Here is an 18,782-nt window from a genome sequence, read left to right as displayed (position 1 = left end):
GATCAAGCTACGATTCTCCGAGGAGCCTAAACTTCAGGCAAAACCACTCCCACTCCCAATCTCCTGTCACCCCAAGCACTTTCGTACTATGCACTGGGTGCCCTTTGTCGCCGTCCTGATAGTCTCATCCCCAAGCCCGGCACTCTTGGCCGCTACGCCCTGGCGCCTCAAACCCCAACGAGACGGCACGGGATAGTTTCTCACCCGTCTGGCCGCATCAATGCCAACCACGAGCACCAAAGCGTGTGCCATACCAGCCTCGAGTTCCAATTGAGTCAAACTATATGCGTCTTCCGATCTCTGTCTTGTTGTTCAGAGAGGTGGAGTGCCGTGAGCGCGAGGAAGGTGAGCATGACCACCAAAGACTGGAAACTGGATACGGTGCTAGCACGGAGGGAATAGACCTTCTATCTTGTCCGTGTCCCGCAAGGTTTACTTCTAGCTTCCTTTCTGCATAATAGACGAAGGGCGCGCAGATTACGCTGTTGATACATGACATGAGAATCGATGTCGACTCCAGCAGCCGCGATTCCACTCTTGATGCCGCGCCATCGATCGAGAAGTACCTTAAGATATGGAAACGGTTAGCAGGGAAAACAGCCCCAGGGATGCTTTCATCCCACGCCTGCCTGCCTCACGACCCTGACCGACGTCCAGGTCAAGACTCGCTGTGTTACGCGTCACGTCATGTTTTCTCCTGATCAGGAGTTCAGGAGTCGTCGTTGGCGACACATCTCACCAGAGAAGATGAAACCCCCCCTATGGAGAAACACTCGATGTAACCCTCCATGAGTACTACTCTAGCAAAACCTCTGGAGCCGACGAACCGTCCAGTGACACCCTCAGGTACCTTATCGGTGGAGCCACTGCCCGGAAGAAGCCGAGTGTGTGGGGCACACCTCCTGGGTCTTGACGCCCATCACAACCCGATGAGTTTCATGCCAATCAAATGCAACCCCACAGTCACTTGTCAGGTCAATGGAGTCAAGCCATGTCACAAAACAGTGACAGCGGCTGCCAAAGCAGGCATCTCATAAAATGAATTTTAATACTCTCTCCCAAAGAGCCTCCGAAGAACAAGCAAGTGTGAACCCAAAGCAGAAACTGTCTTGAATGCGTGGAGAAGGGATGAAAACAAGCCGCCTCATCAAGTCAAGCAAACCCGGCGTCAGATATAGCCAGGAAACCGTGAATGCCCTGAGCCTAAGAAGCGATAAGTGAGCTTATGCCAGTTTGTTGTTCCATATCCGGCTGGCCGGCGCCTTGCACACCAGGATTCCCCTGACCAGGTGTATAGTGTCACTGGACTAGACTCTCAAAATTGTTCATCATTGGCATGTAGTAGTGTAGCTTCTACAAGTTCCACCCGTCGTTCGTGATGGACAAAAAAGAACGACATGAGAAGGCTGCCGCGCGTATATACACAAGAATCTCAACAACAAGCCAGACCTAGTAGATAGAGCGCCTCCCCGCGTGTCGAAAAGTTACCCCAAATGGTCCGTCAAAAGGAATCAAAACAAAAAGAACTGCCACTCTTCCCAGCCCAAGATCCAAGGCTCCAAGTATTGACTTGATCGAAGCGAAGAGCCTTACTCCGCGGCGTAGAAGGCAGGGTGGCCCAGGGGCGGGAGGACGTTCTTGTCGAAATCGCCGAGGAAGTTGCCTAAAACAGACCGGTCAGCGGGCCGTATCGCGATGAGAAGACTGGGAAGATGTAACGTACCAGACGGGGAATAGTTGCACACGGTGTACCACGAGCTCATCGTGTCCAGCATGGTGCCGGCGGGGCAGAGGTAGGTGAAGCAGCCAACCTCCTGGGTGTTCTTCCAGATGAGCTGCGTGAAGTGGCCGAAGTCGGCGAAGCGGTCCCAGTTGGGAGTGGGCTTGCCGTACTCGTTGGCATACAGGTAAGCCTCGTTGTTGTACCAGCCGTTGCTAATCGCACGGGCCACCGAGCCGAGCTCGCCGACATTCAGCATGTTCTCCAAGCTCGAGGACGCCCACATGGCGAGGTTCTGGCCGTAGCCACCGCCGTTGATCGAGCTAAGCGATACGTCAGTATTTTCTCAAGCAAGCGCAGCTCCTGGCGAAAAAACTCACACGTCATGATCAAAGACGCAGCGCTTGGCCAGCACAGCGGCCGAGTTCGCAAGGGCGTCGCTCCACGTGAGATCCGGAGCCGAGTGGTTGGCACGATGAACGTTGTGGTGTTCCAGGGCAGTGCGAATGTAGTCGTCGACAGGCTGGACCGGCTCAGGCGGAGGCGTCGACGAGGTCGGCTCAGGCTCGGGGGTCGACGAGGTCGGCTCGGGCTCGGGGGTCGACGAGGTAGGCTCGGGCTGAGGAGTCGACGAGGTCGGCTCGGGCTGAGGGGTCGACGAGGTCGGCTCGGGCTGAGGGGTCGACGAGGTCGGCTCGGGCTGAGGGGTCGACGAGGTCGGCTCGGGCTGAGGGGTCGACGAGGTCGGCTCGGGCTGAGGGGTCGACGAGGTCGGCTCGGGCTCGGGGCTCGACTCAGGCGGCTGGCTGGTCTCCTCCGGATCCGTGCTCACAATGGAAAAGGAGGTAGACTCGGACGTCGGCTCGGGCGTCGAGGAGGAAACCGCTTCCACCGTGGTAGAAGGAACACCCTCGGTCACAGTGACTGTCTTCCAGCGAACGACGACTTCAGTCTTGTAGCAGATCTTGCGATAAGGGCGGCCAAGGGGACCGGCAGCGGCAACGACGGCGGCGCCGTAGGCGGCGAGGAGGGTTGCGGTCTTCATCGTGGTGATGGGGTGCTGCCGGATGGTTAGCGCACTGAATATGAAATGCGACTGTTCACCGGCTCATGTTGCGCATGGGTCCCATGATTCGCAATGCAATTCCATGACGTACCTAAAGTGCCGTGAAGAAGCTTGAGGCGTCCAAGGTTATAGGTCCAGTGCCAGCTGTAAAAAAGCAGCGCAGCTGTTGGTGGTGAAGAATCCGTCAAGGAGGCAGTGAGAATGCTTCGGATTGTTCAAAACGTTCGATGACAGCACTGCCGTCGAAAGACGAAGATCGAGGTCGTCGTGGGGGTCGTGATATGGGGAAAGGAGCGAAATGCGCAGTGTAAGAAGGTCCGGTACCAAAAAGAACGAAAATGCGATTGCTGAGAGACGAGGCTCGGTCGAGATCGAGAAATGCCGTAACTTGACAGGACTCAGAATCCTCACACAAGGTTGGTGCCAAAGGGAAGGGAACGAAGTTGAAAAACTTCAAGGGTAAACAAAAGAATGTGGAAAGGAAAGGTGTTGAGGATGCACCCGGCGGATGTGGTGTAGGTGAGGAGGATTGGCGAGAGGAAAACGGCCAGAATATAAAGTTGCAGACGGAGGTGCGCCAGCGGGTCGACCGGGGTGGCCCCAGATCTCCCAGCCAGGCTGGCTCCTGGCCCCTTCCAGGCACAAACCAAAGCAAAAAACCCACCCCTTCAATCTTGATTTGCGGGGGGCGTTCCGCATTGCCACATCCGCCCTTCGTGGGCCGACGACAAACGCGGACGGCGCAGCCGGATCTTTTTTTCCCTGTTGATGGGGAGAGGGGAATTCTCCCACCCGTCCAGAACATTAGAAACTGACATCACATCGCCACCATGGCGGCTGAGAGGCGGACCACATCGCCGTTACGACTGCCATCACCCCCGTCGGGCTTCGCAGCAGGCGGCATCGCGCCATGCGGCGGGCGATGGGATGTCGCCACGCCTGGGAAGACCTCGACAGGTTCTAGTGCTGCGGCCTGCGGATAGGGGAGCAGCCCACACGCTCGTTCTGTCCAGTTGTGAGGTATCACAGCATCGACCGCCTAGGCCGGGGCCCTCGCGGCCTCTTGGGGAGCTGCCAGAGGTTAGGGCCATTGGCTTTCCGGGCCTCGCGCTGCAGCAGGTCCGCCCCGGGGCATCGCTTTGTTTCTGGATAGGCCGTTTTTTCGGGGTCCTGGATCTGTTTCTTGGCAGTGAACAATGGGTATTTCATGGTTCTGCGACGTCGAGTCGCGCCGCGTCTCGCCTCCGCCCCCCGCAAAGCGGCCCCTGAACTAGAACCGCCGCCAATGAGATCGCTGTGCCTTGCAGATGCGGGTCCCAATCCGGATTTGGCAATTTTCAGTTACTGTGTATCCCGTTTCCTGTCATTTCCAGATTCCCATTGCGAACGAGCACTACCTTAGGTATTACTGCGATACTCGACACCGCTGTCAGGAAGGGCCTCGGCGGCTGCAACTGGGCGAATCGACCAGCCCATCCGATCAGGACTTGGCAGACACGTTGGCGGGTTTCTTTTCCATCACCATGTCTTCCTGATCTGCATTTGAAATGCATCCTTGTTTTGAGATCCTCGAATGGTTCATGCGATTTGGGGGGGGGGGGGGGGGGGAGGGGAAATCGGGCAGGCGGCTCCCTGAAACACAGTGAACGCTTGGCATCGAGGCTTGCCCCTACGTCTGCAGCGGACCCACACTGCCGACGCTGAACCCACGGGACCTACCTAGTCCCTTAGTGTAACGCCACAAACTGACGTGTACACAGTACTATAGATTGGTAACAAGCGGTCATCCTGGCGACCGGCTCGAGTGCAAGCTCCCAAGCAGCCCTCCATACCTCGGGGTTCTGTAGCCAAAACTGCTCGGAAATGAAAGCAACACTGCAGAGCATAGCACATTCTCTCGAAAAGAGATCGCTCGCGTTTGAGGGCTGTGTTGATGTCATCAAGATCCATGCGCAAATTCTGGTTGTCGCTGTTCGGCGACCGGCGGAGCTGCTTCTCTGCGTGGCGCTGAGAGGAATTCGGTGACGACGGAAAGCTCAGGTTCCCTGGATGACGATTGCCATCACCTCTGGTCCGCCCATGGACGACTGGGGTCGAACTTGCCAGCAGCTTCCCGGTTTTGAACTCGTGTTGTGGCGGATCGCGGCACAAGTTCCACCCATTTCGACATCGTGGTAGAGACGAACGAGATGTAGTTGCCACGCACTTCGGGTGGTGTGTGGATGAACGACCGCATGGGCTGAGGCACCCACCGACGACCAGGTACTCCATGCGAAGCACCCAACACGTGCGCCATTCAGTCAATGGGAAATCAAGAAACGAAACCATTCCGCGCACCACAAACTGCGATCGCAGAATTCCGTCATCTGCCGATCACGGCCTCGACCCCGACAACCGATCTGTGGGTGATCTGTCCCCGATCGCAAGGCCCGAAACGGCGTGCAGGTTCCACACCAACCTTAACTGCCTCGACCCTTGGCGCAAGTAATGCCGATCATGCCAAGCTCTCCACGTGGGCGGGCCCGGGGAACAGCGGGTCGGGTGCATCGGATATGACTTTAGATCCCAATGTCAAGTTCAATAGTGCACACGCAGTAGTAGTCACTACATAGAAGTGATCCATCAGCATCGGACGTTGGACATGGACGATAAGCGACTACGGGGGACTCGAACCGGACAACCCAAAATCTTACCAATGTTGTAACTCCAATCCCTGGACCATCCACCTCACAAACACCGTGCTGAGAGGGCCTTTTCATCGCCATCTTACCTGCTGAAGTGCCTTACGTCAATGGGTTGGGTTGCGGTCCACCTGACCGTGCCCATCCGAGACGCCCTCGATCCCCTTCTGCATGACCAAGGTTACACGAGCCTCAGGGAAACATTCTTCGTCGCGGTATTCCTAGACCCCATCCACAGAACCTCAACCAGAGAAGACAAACGCCACATAACCCCAAGAACCCCGCCTCCCCCCCCCACATGCCTCGACAAAACTGGGCCTTGCGGATGTGACGCAAATCCAATAGTTCGTCTGATGTCGTATGCTGCACAAACGCAAAAGGTCTCGTCTGAACTTTTGTCTGAGGGGCGTCGGCGGACCAGCGGGTGGGGGCGTGGGCGGGGGATCAGCACTTTGGGGCTATGCTGAGGCCATCATCATGGGCCTCAAACCCTGTTTTGACGATGCCACAACGGACACGTCCCATTTTCTTCGCCGATGCGTCCTGTTCTATCGCATGCTCGCGTCATGGTCGGCCTGGGGAAGGTCGGGGATCCGAGATCCGTCTTGTCAACACTCCCGTTCCCTGTTCACCTGAGTTCGCACAAGTTTGCCTGAATAGGTCTCGGATGAAGGGTTGTTCCTGGTTCCCGTCCTTGGCCCTCCGAACTGGCTGGATCGCCGTAGCACTGCAGTGCCGGACAACCCTCCGGACCCTCACCTACCCTACCTGGGCTTCCTCGCCGGCTGATGACACGAACTTTGGAATCCGTCCTCCACCTAATTTCGGGAGTTCGGCCCCGGGTATTGTCACACGTTTTGGCGCAAGCATAATGCACGTCGCGGGTCGCTCTCGACTTTTCCATTCCGGCTTCGTTTGTCCTCATGCCAATGTTCGCCGAGTCAGGTCCGTGGGCCGCCAAAACGCGTGGCCAAACTCCAGGATAGACCTGGCCGTTCCAAGTTATCTCTTGACGTGTTTAGGTGTTTTCATTTGGCACCGAAAAAGCATAGTTTTGTTTTCTTGTTAAAGGTTCACGGCGTTTATTGTTGAGCGGCTCCTCCATTACAGGCTGTCTCTCCCAACCTTGCGTATGCCTAGGTCTCTTTATTTTTTTTTTTTTTTTTTTTTTTTAGTACCGAAAAAGCATACCCTTGGCTTCCTTAAAGATTTCCGGTGTTTTTTGTTGACCGACTTTGGCCCTTCCAAGTTGTCTCTGCTGACCTGTGTAGGTGTCTTTATTTGGCACCAAAAAAAGCATGGCGTATTTTCTCTATTAAAAGCTCGAGTGTCCATTTTTGACCGACTTGGCCGTTCCAAGGTGTCTCTCCTGACCTAGATACGTAGATGTCTTTGTTTGGCATCGGAAACTGGAAAGCTGGTTTGGTTTCCTCGTTAAAGGTTCCAGTGTCAATGTTGACCGGCTCAACCAGTCGCGGAGCGCGTTTGCGTCGGGACACAGCTCCTAGCTCATCATTCCTAAGAACAGCGCGTTGCAAAGTTGTGGTTCAGGTCGAGATGTTGGAGGACAGACCGTGTTTTGGCCCCCCCACCCCCCGCCTTCTTTTTTCGAGGTTCTATTCTCAAACCCCTCCGCAGGAAGTATTCTTGGTGAGCATGTTTACCGAAGCAGCTGGACCAACTTTCTGTCATTCCGTGTCTTGGCGTCTGTTTCATGCATGAAACGTCCATGGCCAAATGACAGCGCCGACACACCCCAGAAACATGTCTGGCTTGAGCCAACAATGAGCTTGCGAGCCACCCGTTCCCGCGCAGAGTGCGGTTGGGGAAAGAATGTGTTCTCTATGACGACTGATCGAGCGCCTGTGTCTGAGGTGCATGGTGTCGTTGCAATACCCACCTAAATTTCGTCCTTGATGCATTATTATACTTTACAGGGCAAAAGCCAAAAGAACTGCTGACGATTGAGCTCGGAAATTGAGATATGAGCCTACCTTGCCGAGCTTTGTTGCTTGCCGACGAGGGGAGACGCATGATCGCTCATTGATTTGTCCGCAAACTTGGGGAGTGAAGCTTGGAAATAAGCAAAATACTAGACATGCTTCCCTAGGAAGAACGTCCTGGATGGTGTCAGGTAACAAAGGGTTGCGTACAGACCGAACGGGAGTTGTTGATATTGAGCATTCCACCCCCGTCTGATATCCGGGCTTTGTGAACCGTTACCGTGATCACTGTATGTTCGTGGTGTGATAGCTGACCACCGGACGGTCCTGCACGAGATCTGAGGATGACGGGGAAGGGCTCAAGAAGCAAGAGAGGTGGGGCAGCAGTGAGACGGTGACGCAAAGCCCTCAGAATCGCACTGCATCCAACACCGTGCCGCAACTCCCTAGAGGGGGCCTCCTAGAAAGGAGAACAGAATAGGTTCTGTGATGTTAAGACTGATGCCTAACTACGGATTCTGGTTAAGACGATCTGATCCATGCCGAGCGATGACACGGAGGCGGAGAGTCACGGGACGTAGCATCGGGGCCCACGTTGAGACAACTGGACAGCCGGATAGACAGAAGGGTCCGACCAGTTCCGACCAACTGTCCGAGCCCATGTTCAAGGTAGAAGGCGCTTCCGCTGCTAGAGCAGAATGGACGGGGCTGACAGATGAGATGCAGCCTTGGAATACCAGAAGACCGGAAGATGCTGGGAAAGGTGGTGCTCGCTCGATGCTTTTTGGTCCTGTTTCCGGCCTGATCACAAGAGCATGGGAAAGACGCCACATGTCGATCGTTGGTGAACGATTTCGAACCTTGTCGGAGAAATGGTTTCTGGCCATGCACAAGGAAAGGTTGCCGACAAAGTCTCGTCAACTGAGCCCATCGAACTCTCGCCTTTGTATATACATCTTCTGGCCCTTCGCCCCTAAGATGACTCGGCCTTCGTCGTCTCAGACTGCCCTGGAATGAAGGGCTTCTCCCACCGCTGAATCCACTTATGCGCAAACACTTGCCTCTGCCGCAGATGCACGGGAGTGGAGTTCTTGGGCTGGTCGGGGATGACCTTCTCGAGGTTCTGCGGGGGGAGAAGACATGGGTGTCAGGACGATCACGCTCAGAGCCGAGGCGAGGGGTAGACGGCCAACGAACCAGGTTCTCGTAGACACACTTGTTCAACTTCCACTCGGCGGGCCGGCATTGCCACAGTTGGTGGTTGTTATTGTCGAGGCACTGCCAGTGGGCGCGGAACTGCTCGAGGCAGGACTTGTTGATGTCCTCCAGCCTGCGGAACGGGATGTCAGCCCGGGGATGCTCGCCATCCGGCCACACCGACGCAGATCCAACCCCTCCGCGTCGTCCATGACCGAGACTCAACAACGTACACGCTCCGGGCGCAGCGGGTAACACGGCGGCCCTCCTTCAGGCACTCAAACTCGCCCCGGCCGGGGTTTTCGGTCTTGCATTGCATGTAGTCGTCATTGTAATCCCTGCACCGGGCGCCGATGAAGAAGGAGGCCGAGAGCAGCGGGGCCGAGCTGGCGCCAATCTCCTTGACCTTGGGGATCGAGTCTGGCAGCGGAGTGGTGTCGTAGAGGACCTGCTGGTTGAAGCTGCGAATTCGGTCAGCAAAGAAACGCTCCCCTCTCGTGCACCCACCCCGCGGGCCCAATTGGCGTCGACGGCAATCGGTCGCAGGTTAAGGGTCTTGGGAGATCACATACACCGGCTTCCGCGCTGCCATGGTGACGTTGTGGGCAGGTCCGTCCTGCGATTCGAGAGCGTTGGTGCGTGGTTTGGGAACTCAGGCTGGCGGGATCTTGATGCTGTCGTCCCCGATCGACCTGTGAGAGGTGCAACTTGTGGGGCGCGACCCCATTGGGTCTCTTCTTATTGGCCGTGCTGGCAAGACGCTTTGGCCACATCCAAAATGTGGGTCTGGCTCTTGATTCCCAAGCCGGGAAACTGCGGCGACGGGAGCTCTGGTCAAAAAAGCTACCGAAATAAACAGAGCGCAGCGAACCATCACCAACGACATCGGCATCCAACCCTACGACCGCCTATTTGCTTTCGAGGATCTATTTCGCGCAGGTGGCTTGCGCGACTGTGTGATTTGTCTTTTTCCCCCAACGAGCCTGGCCAATACGTCCAGGATTCTATTCCCTCCTGTCCACCGCCGGACGCGCATCGACGAACAACGACAACAAAACGAGATCCGATATCCCTCCAATGTTCAATTCGGTGAACCGGCAGCCGGGCCTGCTCGGCCCGAGCTCGACATCTCTGTTTGGAGTCTCAACGGTAGGCACAGGCGTCTTCTACTAGGCCAGATCAGCGCTGACTCGCGTTACCACCTCAGCAGCAGCCGCAGCCGCAACAGCAGCAACAACAGCAGCAACAGCAACCACAACTACAACTACAACAAAGCCAACAACAGCCCAATCCGATCCCCCAGCTGGGCGGCTCACTATGGCAGCCTGGTAGCGCCACAGGCTGTGCGTCTCCTCCCTCCAACGAACGCCGATTTTGACGCGCGCTCGCTGCTGACCTCGTCCCAACCACAGACCAGAAGTCCATCCCGGACCAGATCAAACTCATCATGGAAAAATGGGACCCGCAAAACCCCAACTGCGCCTTCAAGACGTACCTCTACAACAAAGTCGACGAGCACACCGTTCCTCTGTACGGCCCCGGTCCCTTGGACGATCCCAAGGACTGGGAGGAAGCCCTCCAGCACAAGCCGGCCCCCAACTTTATTCCCGTCCTCTGCGCGGGCTTCCCCGCCATCATCGCGCGCGTGGCGCTCCAGCGCCGCGTCATGGTCGAGTTCAACAACAAGCTGCACGCCATCAACGCGAGCCTGGACGCGATCCTGTCGCGGCACGACCTGGAGCACACGGTGCGGGCGTTCAACGCGCGCCGGCGGCACGCGGAGCTGAGCAAGCGCTGCTTGGCGCTCGCGTCGCGTGTGCAGGTGCTGCGGAACCGGGGCTACGCGCTGAGCGGGGACGAGGATGAGCTGAAGCAGAAGCTGGCCAAGATTGACAAGAGCATTCAGGACCCGGCGCTGAGTGCGCGGATGGAGGAGCTGTGGAGCAGGTTGATCATTTTGCGCGGGTATGCCGATAGTTTGAAGGATGAGATTATCAAGCCGGGGTTTGCCGAGGTGGATGGGTTGGATGAGGAGGTTGAGGCCAAGGCGAAGAAGGTACGTCATGGCTCGATTTGCTTTTTTCCCTCCTCCTTTCCTTTCTTATTTGGGTTTTTTTTTTTTTTTTGATGTCCGTGTTTTTCCTTCTTGTTTTTTTTTATCTTGTTTCTTTTCTCCAAAGGGGGGGGGGGGGGGGGGGGGTAAGTCGTGTGACGATATGAATAGATTGCTGACCTTGATTTTGAAACAGATCCTGGAGGACTACGAGAAGCAGCTGCAGCACCTCAAGAAGCAGGTGGAGGAGGCCAAGAAGGATTTCGAGGAGTGGGAGAAGCAGCACAACCCGGCGCCGGCGCCGATGACTGCTCCTGCAAGTTGATTGCGAGAGGCAGAGCCAGAGAACTAGAAACCTGTCATTGTCATTAGGCGATACCCGGGTAAAGGTGGAAGTAGATGGTCATGTGCACTGTGGTGATTTTTCCTTGGCATGCTTGGGTGTGTGGGAGCTTTGTTTGATACGTCGGCTCAGACTGTTGTGAGGAGAGATCCGTCAAGAGATTCAACAACCAACAGAGGCATATCGGGCGGCATGCTGATTTCTTGTGGCATTCTCTTGCTGCAGGAACATGACACCCAGTCCCATGCCACCGGTTGGAGTCCTCTAATATATGGTCCATCCGCCTAATGCTGAATGGATGCTCTATTGTACATCGACACCGGCATGGACTAGGAACCCGGGCCCGAGTCCCTCCACCACGCCATGTCAAGGTAGAGTGGTGATCCTAAGTGTGCCTCGTGTCCTCACCTGTGGCGTATCAACCACCCTCTGTTTTGTCCTCTTATTCGCAGATACGCACGTCCCAACAGCAGGACCAGCTTCGTCCTCCTCGTCGCCGTTGCTGTTATTTTCAAACTCGTTGCTCCCTTCGGATGGAGCGAGGTCGGGAACGGATGGTGATTAATAACTCGGCCGGTTATGAAAGTGGAATGGGCGGCCACTTTTGAATCACTCGTTTAAAACATCTTGTAAACGGCGTCGATGACGAAGGGGGCTGCAAGGAAGCGGTGCGTTGTCAGCAACAAGACGGCGGCGTTATGGGTACCTGAGTGCGCAGGGGTACAGAACGTACAAAGATACAGCACGGCGGCGGTGGCGAGAGCGCGCTGGATGGTGAAGCTAGCCTCGGCCTCGGCGGCGCGAAGCTCCTCCTGGGAGATCTGAGGGGGAGCGACTACAGCGGGGTTGTGGGTTAGCTCGGGATCACCACGCAGACTTTCACCAGTGCGACGAAGATAGGGCAATCCTCCAAGTCTGCGTATGGGTTGAGCGGAGTTGGGTTAGACTGAAAAGAGGGGGGGGAGGGGTGGGGATGGGACGATGCCAGCTGGCAGTCGAGAGCGGTGAGACGTACATCCGCCGAACATTGTTGTGGTGGTGGTGGCTGTGGTGGTGGTGTTTGGGATTGGTGTTGGACGGGGCCGTGGTGGTGTTGGTTGTCGTCGGTGAATGGGCGTGCAGTCGGCTTGATGCTGGCAGAGTCGTCGAACTTTTCTTGTCGATAAGGTTAACGGTCAGCCAAGCCACCAACCTACGCTTCGCCTCGCCCCCCGGGCCCCCGCCGGACACACAGGGGTGGAGTGACGCCGTGCCCGGAACAGCCAAGGGCAAATCTGGGTCGTGGAGGTGGGGCCGATGCAGCGGACTATAGGAGCATCGTCTTCTTGGGCGTGCTGCTGCATCGCCGCCAGGGTGCCGAGAATACCCGATATCAGCGGGCGGCCGGGTCGCTGTCCGTCTTGATATCGGCTGCCAGCAAACATCTCAGCCACGGCAGGGGCCGAAGCGCCCAAGGCGGTCGAATGGGCACGTGACACGGCAAAGAGTCACCGATAGCGGTGTGCTCTCTCCTCCTGGCTGACGTGCTGTCAAGGTCTCATGGCAAAGGGCAGGGAAGGCGCCGGGCGGGCGGTTTCACCGGCTTTCCAGGTTGCCGAGTCGCCGTTCGTGTTTCTCTTTTTTCTTCCCCGGATTCCACCCCGTACTCGTTAGGTTGTCATCAACGCCGATCCGGGGTCGATTGCGTCTTTGTGGAAGCTTGTATGTACCAGCTGTGGATGTCCAGCTCTAGGTTCTAGACTTGACGTCAATTGCCCCTTCGGCTGTTCCTGGCTTGGCATTATCACATTTCCGACCTGGTTTTTTTTTTATCGTCCGTTTCATTAGCTGTCGTCTTTGGCCATCATCCCCGGCCCCGGCCCCGGTTGTGGGGGAGTGGCGGGGTGCCGCGGTGAAAGGAAACGAAAATCTCGGGCCTTGTTACAGATTTCGAGGCTCAAAGTTCGATACTACATACCAGCCACGACAAAGACCACATTTCTTCCCCCGTCTGCTGTATCTACCTACCTACCTATCTGCCTACCTACACTCATCGCCCCGGATCAGACATCGCCAGCGTTTAGCGGAAAGTCTGCTCCTTGTTTGCTTCCCCCACCGGACCGCCATGGCGTCGCGGCAGATTGGCCGCCTCGGCCACACTCTTGGGACCTCGTTGCGGGCATCTCGCGTCGTGCCGTCGCTCAGCCAGTCCTGGAGGCGCACCGCACGATGCGTCAGCCCTGCGGCCGTGCGGTGGACAAGCTCGGCCACCGACACGACCACGGCCCGTCCCTTTGTGAGGCTGCCGCAGCTATTCCCGGCTGCCGAGCATTTCTCCGGCCGTCACATCGGCCCCGACGAGGAGAGCGTCCAGCAGATGCTGAAGGCCCTTGACCCTCCTGTCAAGTCCGTGGACGAGTTCGTCCGCCAGGTCATACCCGCTGACATCCTCTCGTCCCGCGAGTTGTTCCCACGTCCCCGCGATGCTTTCGATTCGACCGCGAGCCGCGCCACCCGTGAGGGCCACCAGGAGTGGGAGGTGCTTGCCATCGGCCGCGCCGCCGCCGAGAGTAACGAGTCGAGCCGCAAGAACTTCATCGGTGCTGGCTACTACGGCACCATCATCCCTGAGGTGATCAAGCGCAATGTGCTTGAAAACCCCGCCTGGTACACCAGCTACACCCCCTACCAGCCCGAGATCAGCCAGGGCCGCCTCGAGTCCCTCCTCAACTTCCAGACCCTCGTCTCCGACCTGACGGGTCTCCCCATTGCCAACGCTAGCCTCCTTGACGAGGGCACCGCCGCCGCTGAGGCCATGACCGTGTCTATGAACGTGCTGCCCGCGTCTCGCGCCAAGCGCCCCGGCAAGACGTACGTCGTCGACAAGAACGTCCACCCCCAGACCCTCAATGTCCTGCGCAGCCGTGCTGAGGGGTTCGGCATCAACGTCCGCGTCATGGACCTTTCCGGGTCTGATCTGTCCGAGCTGCAGAGCATCGGTGACGACCTGGTCGGCGCTCTTGTCCAGTACCCCAACACGTACGGCAAGGTTCATAACTTCCGTGATCTCGCCGATGCTGTCCACAAGCAGGGCGCGCTCCTCAGCGCCGCCACCGACCTGCTGGCGCTCACCGTCCTGACGCCCCCCGGCGAGTGGGGGGCTGACATCGCCTTTGGCACCGCCCAACGGTTCGGTGTGCCCCTCGGGTTTGGCGGCCCGCACGCCGCCTTCTTCGCCGTGACGGAGAAGCACAAGAGAAAAATGCCTGGCCGTCTGATCGGCGTGACCAAGGACCGCCGCGGCGGCCGTGCGCTCCGGCTGGCCCTCCAGACGCGCGAGCAGCACATCCGGCGAGAGAAGGCCACCAGCAATGTCTGCACTGCCCAGGCTTTGCTCGCCAACATCAGCGCTTTCTATGCCATCTACCACGGCCCTGCGGGCCTGAAGAAGATTGCCGAGCGCTGCAGCCTCGGCGCCCGCGTCGTCCAGGCGGCTGCCAACCACTTCGGCCTGGATGCCGGCTCCGAGCCGGTGCCCTTCGACACGGTCGTCATCTCGTGCCCTGGCAAGGCTTCGGAGATTCGCGATCTTGCCAGAGATGAAGGCATCAACATCCGCTACGACGGCCCTGACCGCGTCGCCATCAGCGTCGACGAGACGGTCGAGGAGCGTGACCTGCTCGCGCTGATCAAGGTGTTCGCGCGGACGGCTGAGAGTGGCTTGGGCGATGCGCTGGTCGACTATGCCCCGCTGCTCGAACGCTTCCTGACGGAGTCGCAACAGGGCAGCCTCGAGCACGTTCCTGAGGCCCTCCGGCGGACGTCGCCCTACCTGACGCACCCCGTCTTCAACACGCACCACTCCGAGACGGAGATGCTTCGTTACATCCACCACCTGCAGTCCAAGGACCTGTCGCTCGTGCACTCGATGATCCCGCTCGGGTCCTGCACCATGAAGCTCAACGCCAGCGCCGAGATGGCCCTCATCACTCTGCCTGGCTTTGCCAACCTGCACCCGGCGGCGCCGGCCGAGGACACGCAAGGGTACCGGAACATTATCAGTGCTCTCGAGGACCAGCTGAAGGAGATCACGGCCATGGACGGCGTGTCGCTGCAGCCCAACTCGGGCGCGCAGGGTGAGTTCGCCGGCCTGCGCACCATCAGCAAGTACCACGCAAGCCGCGGTGAGTCGCACCGCGATCTGTGCCTCATCCCGGTGTCGGCGCACGGAACCAACCCGGCGTCGGCCGCCATGGCCGGCATGCGCGTGCTCCCCGTCAAGTGCGACACCAAGACGGGTAACCTGGACCTGGCCGACCTGGAGGCCAAGTGCCAGCAGCACTCGGACAAGATCGCCGCCATGATGATCACGTACCCGAGCACCTTTGGCGTGTTCGAGCCGCAGATCAAGAAGGTGTGCGAGATTGTGCACTCCTACGGCGGCCAGGTCTACATGGACGGCGCCAACATGAACGCCCAGATTGGCCTCTGCTCTCCTGGCGAGATCGGCGCCGACGTGTGCCACTTGAACCTGCACAAGACCTTCTGCATCCCGCACGGCGGCGGCGGCCCGGGCGTCGGCCCCATCTGCGTCAAGAAGCACCTGATCGAGCACCTGCCCACCCAGGACGTGGCCAACGTCAACGACCCGAACCACCCCGTCAGCAGCGCCCCGTACGGCAGCGCTAGCATCCTGCCTATCAGCTGGGCTTACAACGCCTTGATGGGCGGCGAGGGTCTCAAGAAGGCCACGACCGTCACGCTGCTCAACGCCAACTACCTGCTCAGCAAGCTCAAGCCGCACTACCCGATCGTATACACCAACGAGCACGGCCGCTGCGCCCACGAGTTCATCCTCGACGTGCGCCCGTTCCACGACACGGCGGGCATCGAGGCCATTGACATTGCCAAGCGCCTGCAGGACTACGGCTTCCACGCGCCCACCATGAGCTGGCCGGTGGCGAATACGCTCATGATCGAGCCGACCGAGTCCGAGTCCAAGGAGGAGCTGGACCGGTTTGTTGACGCTCTTGTCAGCATTCGCGCCGAGATCCGCGAGATCGAGGAGGGCCGGGTCCCGCGCGACCGCAACGTGCTCAAGCTGGCGCCGCACCCCATGGAGGATATTATTGCTGGCGATGGCGAGGCGGGGGCCAAGTGGGACCGCCCTTACTCGCGTGAGAAGGCGGCGTATCCGTTGCCGTGGTTGAAGGAGAAGAAGTTCTGGCCGAGCGTGGCGCGGGTTGATGACAGTGAGTATCCCCTCTATTCCCTCCCTTTGGGTCATTTGTTGGCGGTTTGATGAATGAGTGCTGACGACGGCACAACAGCCTACGGCGACCTGAACCTGTTCTGCACCTGCCCCCCGGTCGAGGACACCACGGGTGATGCGTAAGAGGATGCGCCAATATCATACGCGTAGGATTTAGGCCTGTCGTTTTTGGTTTTTTGTTTCGACGTTTCTCAACGTGTTTACTGTTTATCTGTTTACGGAATGTGGTGTGGAAGGAGCCGAGGCGTCAAGAGGACAGGAGTCATGTCATTCAACACGGACACACGGAAATAGAGTTGGACGCACACCACATAGGCGGAAAGGGGGTGGCGCTGGCAGAACGGAGTTCAACATTCAGGTCGGGTAGATGGTTGATGAACGGGTTCGTTCCCATCCATATTTGGTGCATTGAACCGAGAAATGAATCTGTTTTATTTGTTCATTCTCTTTGTGTTGATTGTTTCTTTTTTTTTTTTTTTTTTTTTTTTTTTTTTTTTTGCTTCTTGGGCATCTCGTTGAGCGCCAGGTGTAAAAGTTCATCATGTTATCCTGGGAGAGGAGGTGATCACCAGGCATCATAGCCTCGGGGAAAGCAAGTGGGACCAACCAAAAGAGGAGAAAAAAGGAAGCCAGGGTTCGGGTTCGGGTTGCTTATCAAACAAGACAGGATAAGATTAAAAATCAGCGGAGCTTCGGTGACCCCGCCCCCACCATGAAATTGTTTTTGTTGACGTGCTTTGAGTAGTTCTTAGGCCACTTACACTGCCTTGGTGTTGTTCATCAGGTCCCCCAATTTGGACTTGACACCTAAACCACCTACCTTACCTGACCATTTCATCCCGGTCCCACGAGACTCTCGATCCACCATGTCATCCTCATCAGATCCCCATCGCGACCCCGAAGATGTCAACGAGGTCCTGCACGAAGACGACGTCGCCGAGGTAGTCGAGGCCCAGGATGCCGATGGCGACCTTGTCATGGACGATGACGACGACAACGACGAGCTCGTCTTCCAGAACGACAGCATTGCCTACTTCGACGGCCACAAAGACTCGGTCTTTTGCATCGCCCAGCACCCCCTCTACCCGAACCTTGTCGCAACAGGCGGCTCCGAGGGCGACTCCGACGATGCGCCCGGCAAGGGCTACGTGATCGACATCTCCGCCGCCGCTGAGCGCCCCGTTCTCCCGCCCAGCTACAACTCGGATCCCAGCGCCGCGCAGAACCCCGCCCTCCAGCCGCTGTTCGCCATTGACGGCCACACCGACAGCATCAACGCCCTGGCCTTTACCCTCCCGCGCGGCGAGTTTCTGGTGTCGGGCGGCATGGACGGGCGGCTGCGCGTCTACGCCGTGTCCGCTTCCCCTTCGTCGCCGCCGCAGTTCCGCTTCCTCGGCGAGTCGCAGGAGGCGGAGGAAGTCAACTGGGTCGCCCCCTGCCCGTCGGCCGACTACCCCAACGCCGTCGCCTTTGGCGCGTCGGACGGCTCCGTTTGGGTCTTGACCCTTGACGCCTCCGACCCGAGCAACCCGATCCAGATCGTCCAGACATACTTCCTGCACACGGGGCCGTGCACCGCGGGCGCCTGGTCCCCCGACGGGCTGCTGCTCGCCACGGTAAGCGAGGATTCCTCGCTGCATGTGTTTGACGTCTGGGGCGTTGCCGGGGCCAAGAACCTCGTCACGGACAACGGGCAGACCGTGGTGTCTTTGACCGCGGCCGACCAGCGCTTCGAGGTCGAGGGCGGCCTTTATTCGGTGGCCATCTCCCCCACGGGAGCGCTCGTTGCCGCGGGCGGTGCCGGAGGCGCGATCCGCATCGTCAGCCTCCCGCGCCTCTCGCAACCACAGCAAGGCCAGCCCGCCAGGTCGCGCCAGCAACAAAAGTCTGCGGCCACGTCATCGCAGGCCGGTGGCATCCTGGCCGCCGTCCAGGTCCAGACCGACAGCATCGAAACGCTCGCCTTCTCACCGACCGCGCCCTTGCTGGCGGCGGGTTCCGTGGACGGTAGCATCGCCGTCTTCGACACAGCCCGCTCGTTCACCCTACGCAGGCACCTGCGCGGCGTGCACGAGGGAGAGGCGGTTGTCAAGCTCGAGTTTGTCCGCTCCGCGTCCGGCCCGGCGGCGCAGGCGGCGGGATGGTTGCTGACGAGCTGTGGCCTGGACGGGGTTGTCAGGAGGTGGGATCTGAGGGGGACGGCTAGCGCCGGTCCTGTGCAGGCGGGGCAAGAAGGACAAGCGCCGTCGGGGTTGGTGAAGGAGTGGAAGGGCCACAGGGGAGGCGGCGAGGGTGGTGGAGTGTTGGGCTTTGTGCAGGGGGAGACGGGGGAGAGGGTGGTGACTGCGGGAGATGATGCCGTGGTGCTTGTGTTTGAGGCTTGACGGTGCCTGACGTAGGCAACCCTGACGGGGGTGTGGTGCGGCGTGGCGATGGAGGACAAAAACATGGATGGATACCCGGACGATGTGAGAGGTGATGTGGCAAAGCAGAGAGCGTTACGCACAAAGCATGACGATGCCGAGTTG

The 18,782-nt window shown here is 58.4% G+C and overlaps 6 protein-coding genes across 6 annotated transcripts; 3 read left to right on the top strand and 3 right to left on the bottom strand.

The window, feature by feature from the left end:
• Window positions 1-1,589: 1,589 nt before the first annotated feature.
• Window positions 1,590-2,765, bottom strand: VTJ83DRAFT_1488 (uncharacterized protein; the record flags this gene model as incomplete). Its single annotated transcript, XM_071007652.1, has 3 exons — window positions 1,590-1,663; window positions 1,724-2,043; window positions 2,101-2,765. The coding sequence occupies 3 exons, from the start codon at window positions 2,763-2,765 to the stop codon at window positions 1,590-1,592; spliced, it is 1,059 nt and encodes a 352-aa protein (XP_070868028.1).
• Window positions 2,766-8,383: 5,618 nt separating this feature from the next.
• On the bottom strand, window positions 8,384-9,199 carry VTJ83DRAFT_1487 (uncharacterized protein; the record flags this gene model as incomplete). Its single annotated transcript, XM_071007651.1, has 4 exons — window positions 8,384-8,533; window positions 8,608-8,740; window positions 8,841-9,068; window positions 9,180-9,199. The coding sequence occupies 4 exons, from the start codon at window positions 9,197-9,199 to the stop codon at window positions 8,384-8,386; spliced, it is 531 nt and encodes a 176-aa protein (XP_070868027.1).
• A 485-nt stretch (window positions 9,200-9,684) lies between these two features.
• VTJ83DRAFT_1486 (uncharacterized protein) lies at window positions 9,685-10,985 on the top strand (the record flags this gene model as incomplete). Its single annotated transcript, XM_071007650.1, has 4 exons — window positions 9,685-9,756; window positions 9,815-9,950; window positions 10,020-10,663; window positions 10,857-10,985. The coding sequence occupies 4 exons, from the start codon at window positions 9,685-9,687 to the stop codon at window positions 10,983-10,985; spliced, it is 981 nt and encodes a 326-aa protein (XP_070868026.1).
• A 635-nt stretch (window positions 10,986-11,620) lies between these two features.
• VTJ83DRAFT_1485 (uncharacterized protein) lies at window positions 11,621-12,031 on the bottom strand (the record flags this gene model as incomplete). Its single annotated transcript, XM_071007649.1, has 3 exons — window positions 11,621-11,658; window positions 11,737-11,838; window positions 12,019-12,031. The coding sequence occupies 3 exons, from the start codon at window positions 12,029-12,031 to the stop codon at window positions 11,621-11,623; spliced, it is 153 nt and encodes a 50-aa protein (XP_070868025.1).
• A 1,076-nt stretch (window positions 12,032-13,107) lies between these two features.
• On the top strand, window positions 13,108-16,377 carry VTJ83DRAFT_1484 (uncharacterized protein; the record flags this gene model as incomplete). Its single annotated transcript, XM_071007648.1, has 2 exons — window positions 13,108-16,234; window positions 16,313-16,377. 2 exons carry the CDS (start codon window positions 13,108-13,110, stop codon window positions 16,375-16,377), a joined length of 3,192 nt encoding a protein of 1,063 aa, XP_070868024.1.
• A 743-nt stretch (window positions 16,378-17,120) lies between these two features.
• VTJ83DRAFT_1483 (uncharacterized protein) lies at window positions 17,121-18,638 on the top strand (the record flags this gene model as incomplete). Its single annotated transcript, XM_071007647.1, has 1 exon — window positions 17,121-18,638. The coding sequence occupies one exon, from the start codon at window positions 17,121-17,123 to the stop codon at window positions 18,636-18,638; it is 1,518 nt and encodes a 505-aa protein (XP_070868023.1).
• Window positions 18,639-18,782: the final 144 nt, after the last annotated feature.

Source organism: Remersonia thermophila, chromosome 2 (genome assembly GCF_042764415.1).
Source record: "Remersonia thermophila strain ATCC 22073 chromosome 2, whole genome shotgun sequence".
NCBI classification, from domain to species: domain Eukaryota; kingdom Fungi; phylum Ascomycota; class Sordariomycetes; order Sordariales; family Chaetomiaceae; genus Remersonia; species Remersonia thermophila.
Note: the sequence above shows the minus strand (reverse complement) of the source record. Positions and strands in the feature narration are given on the sequence as shown.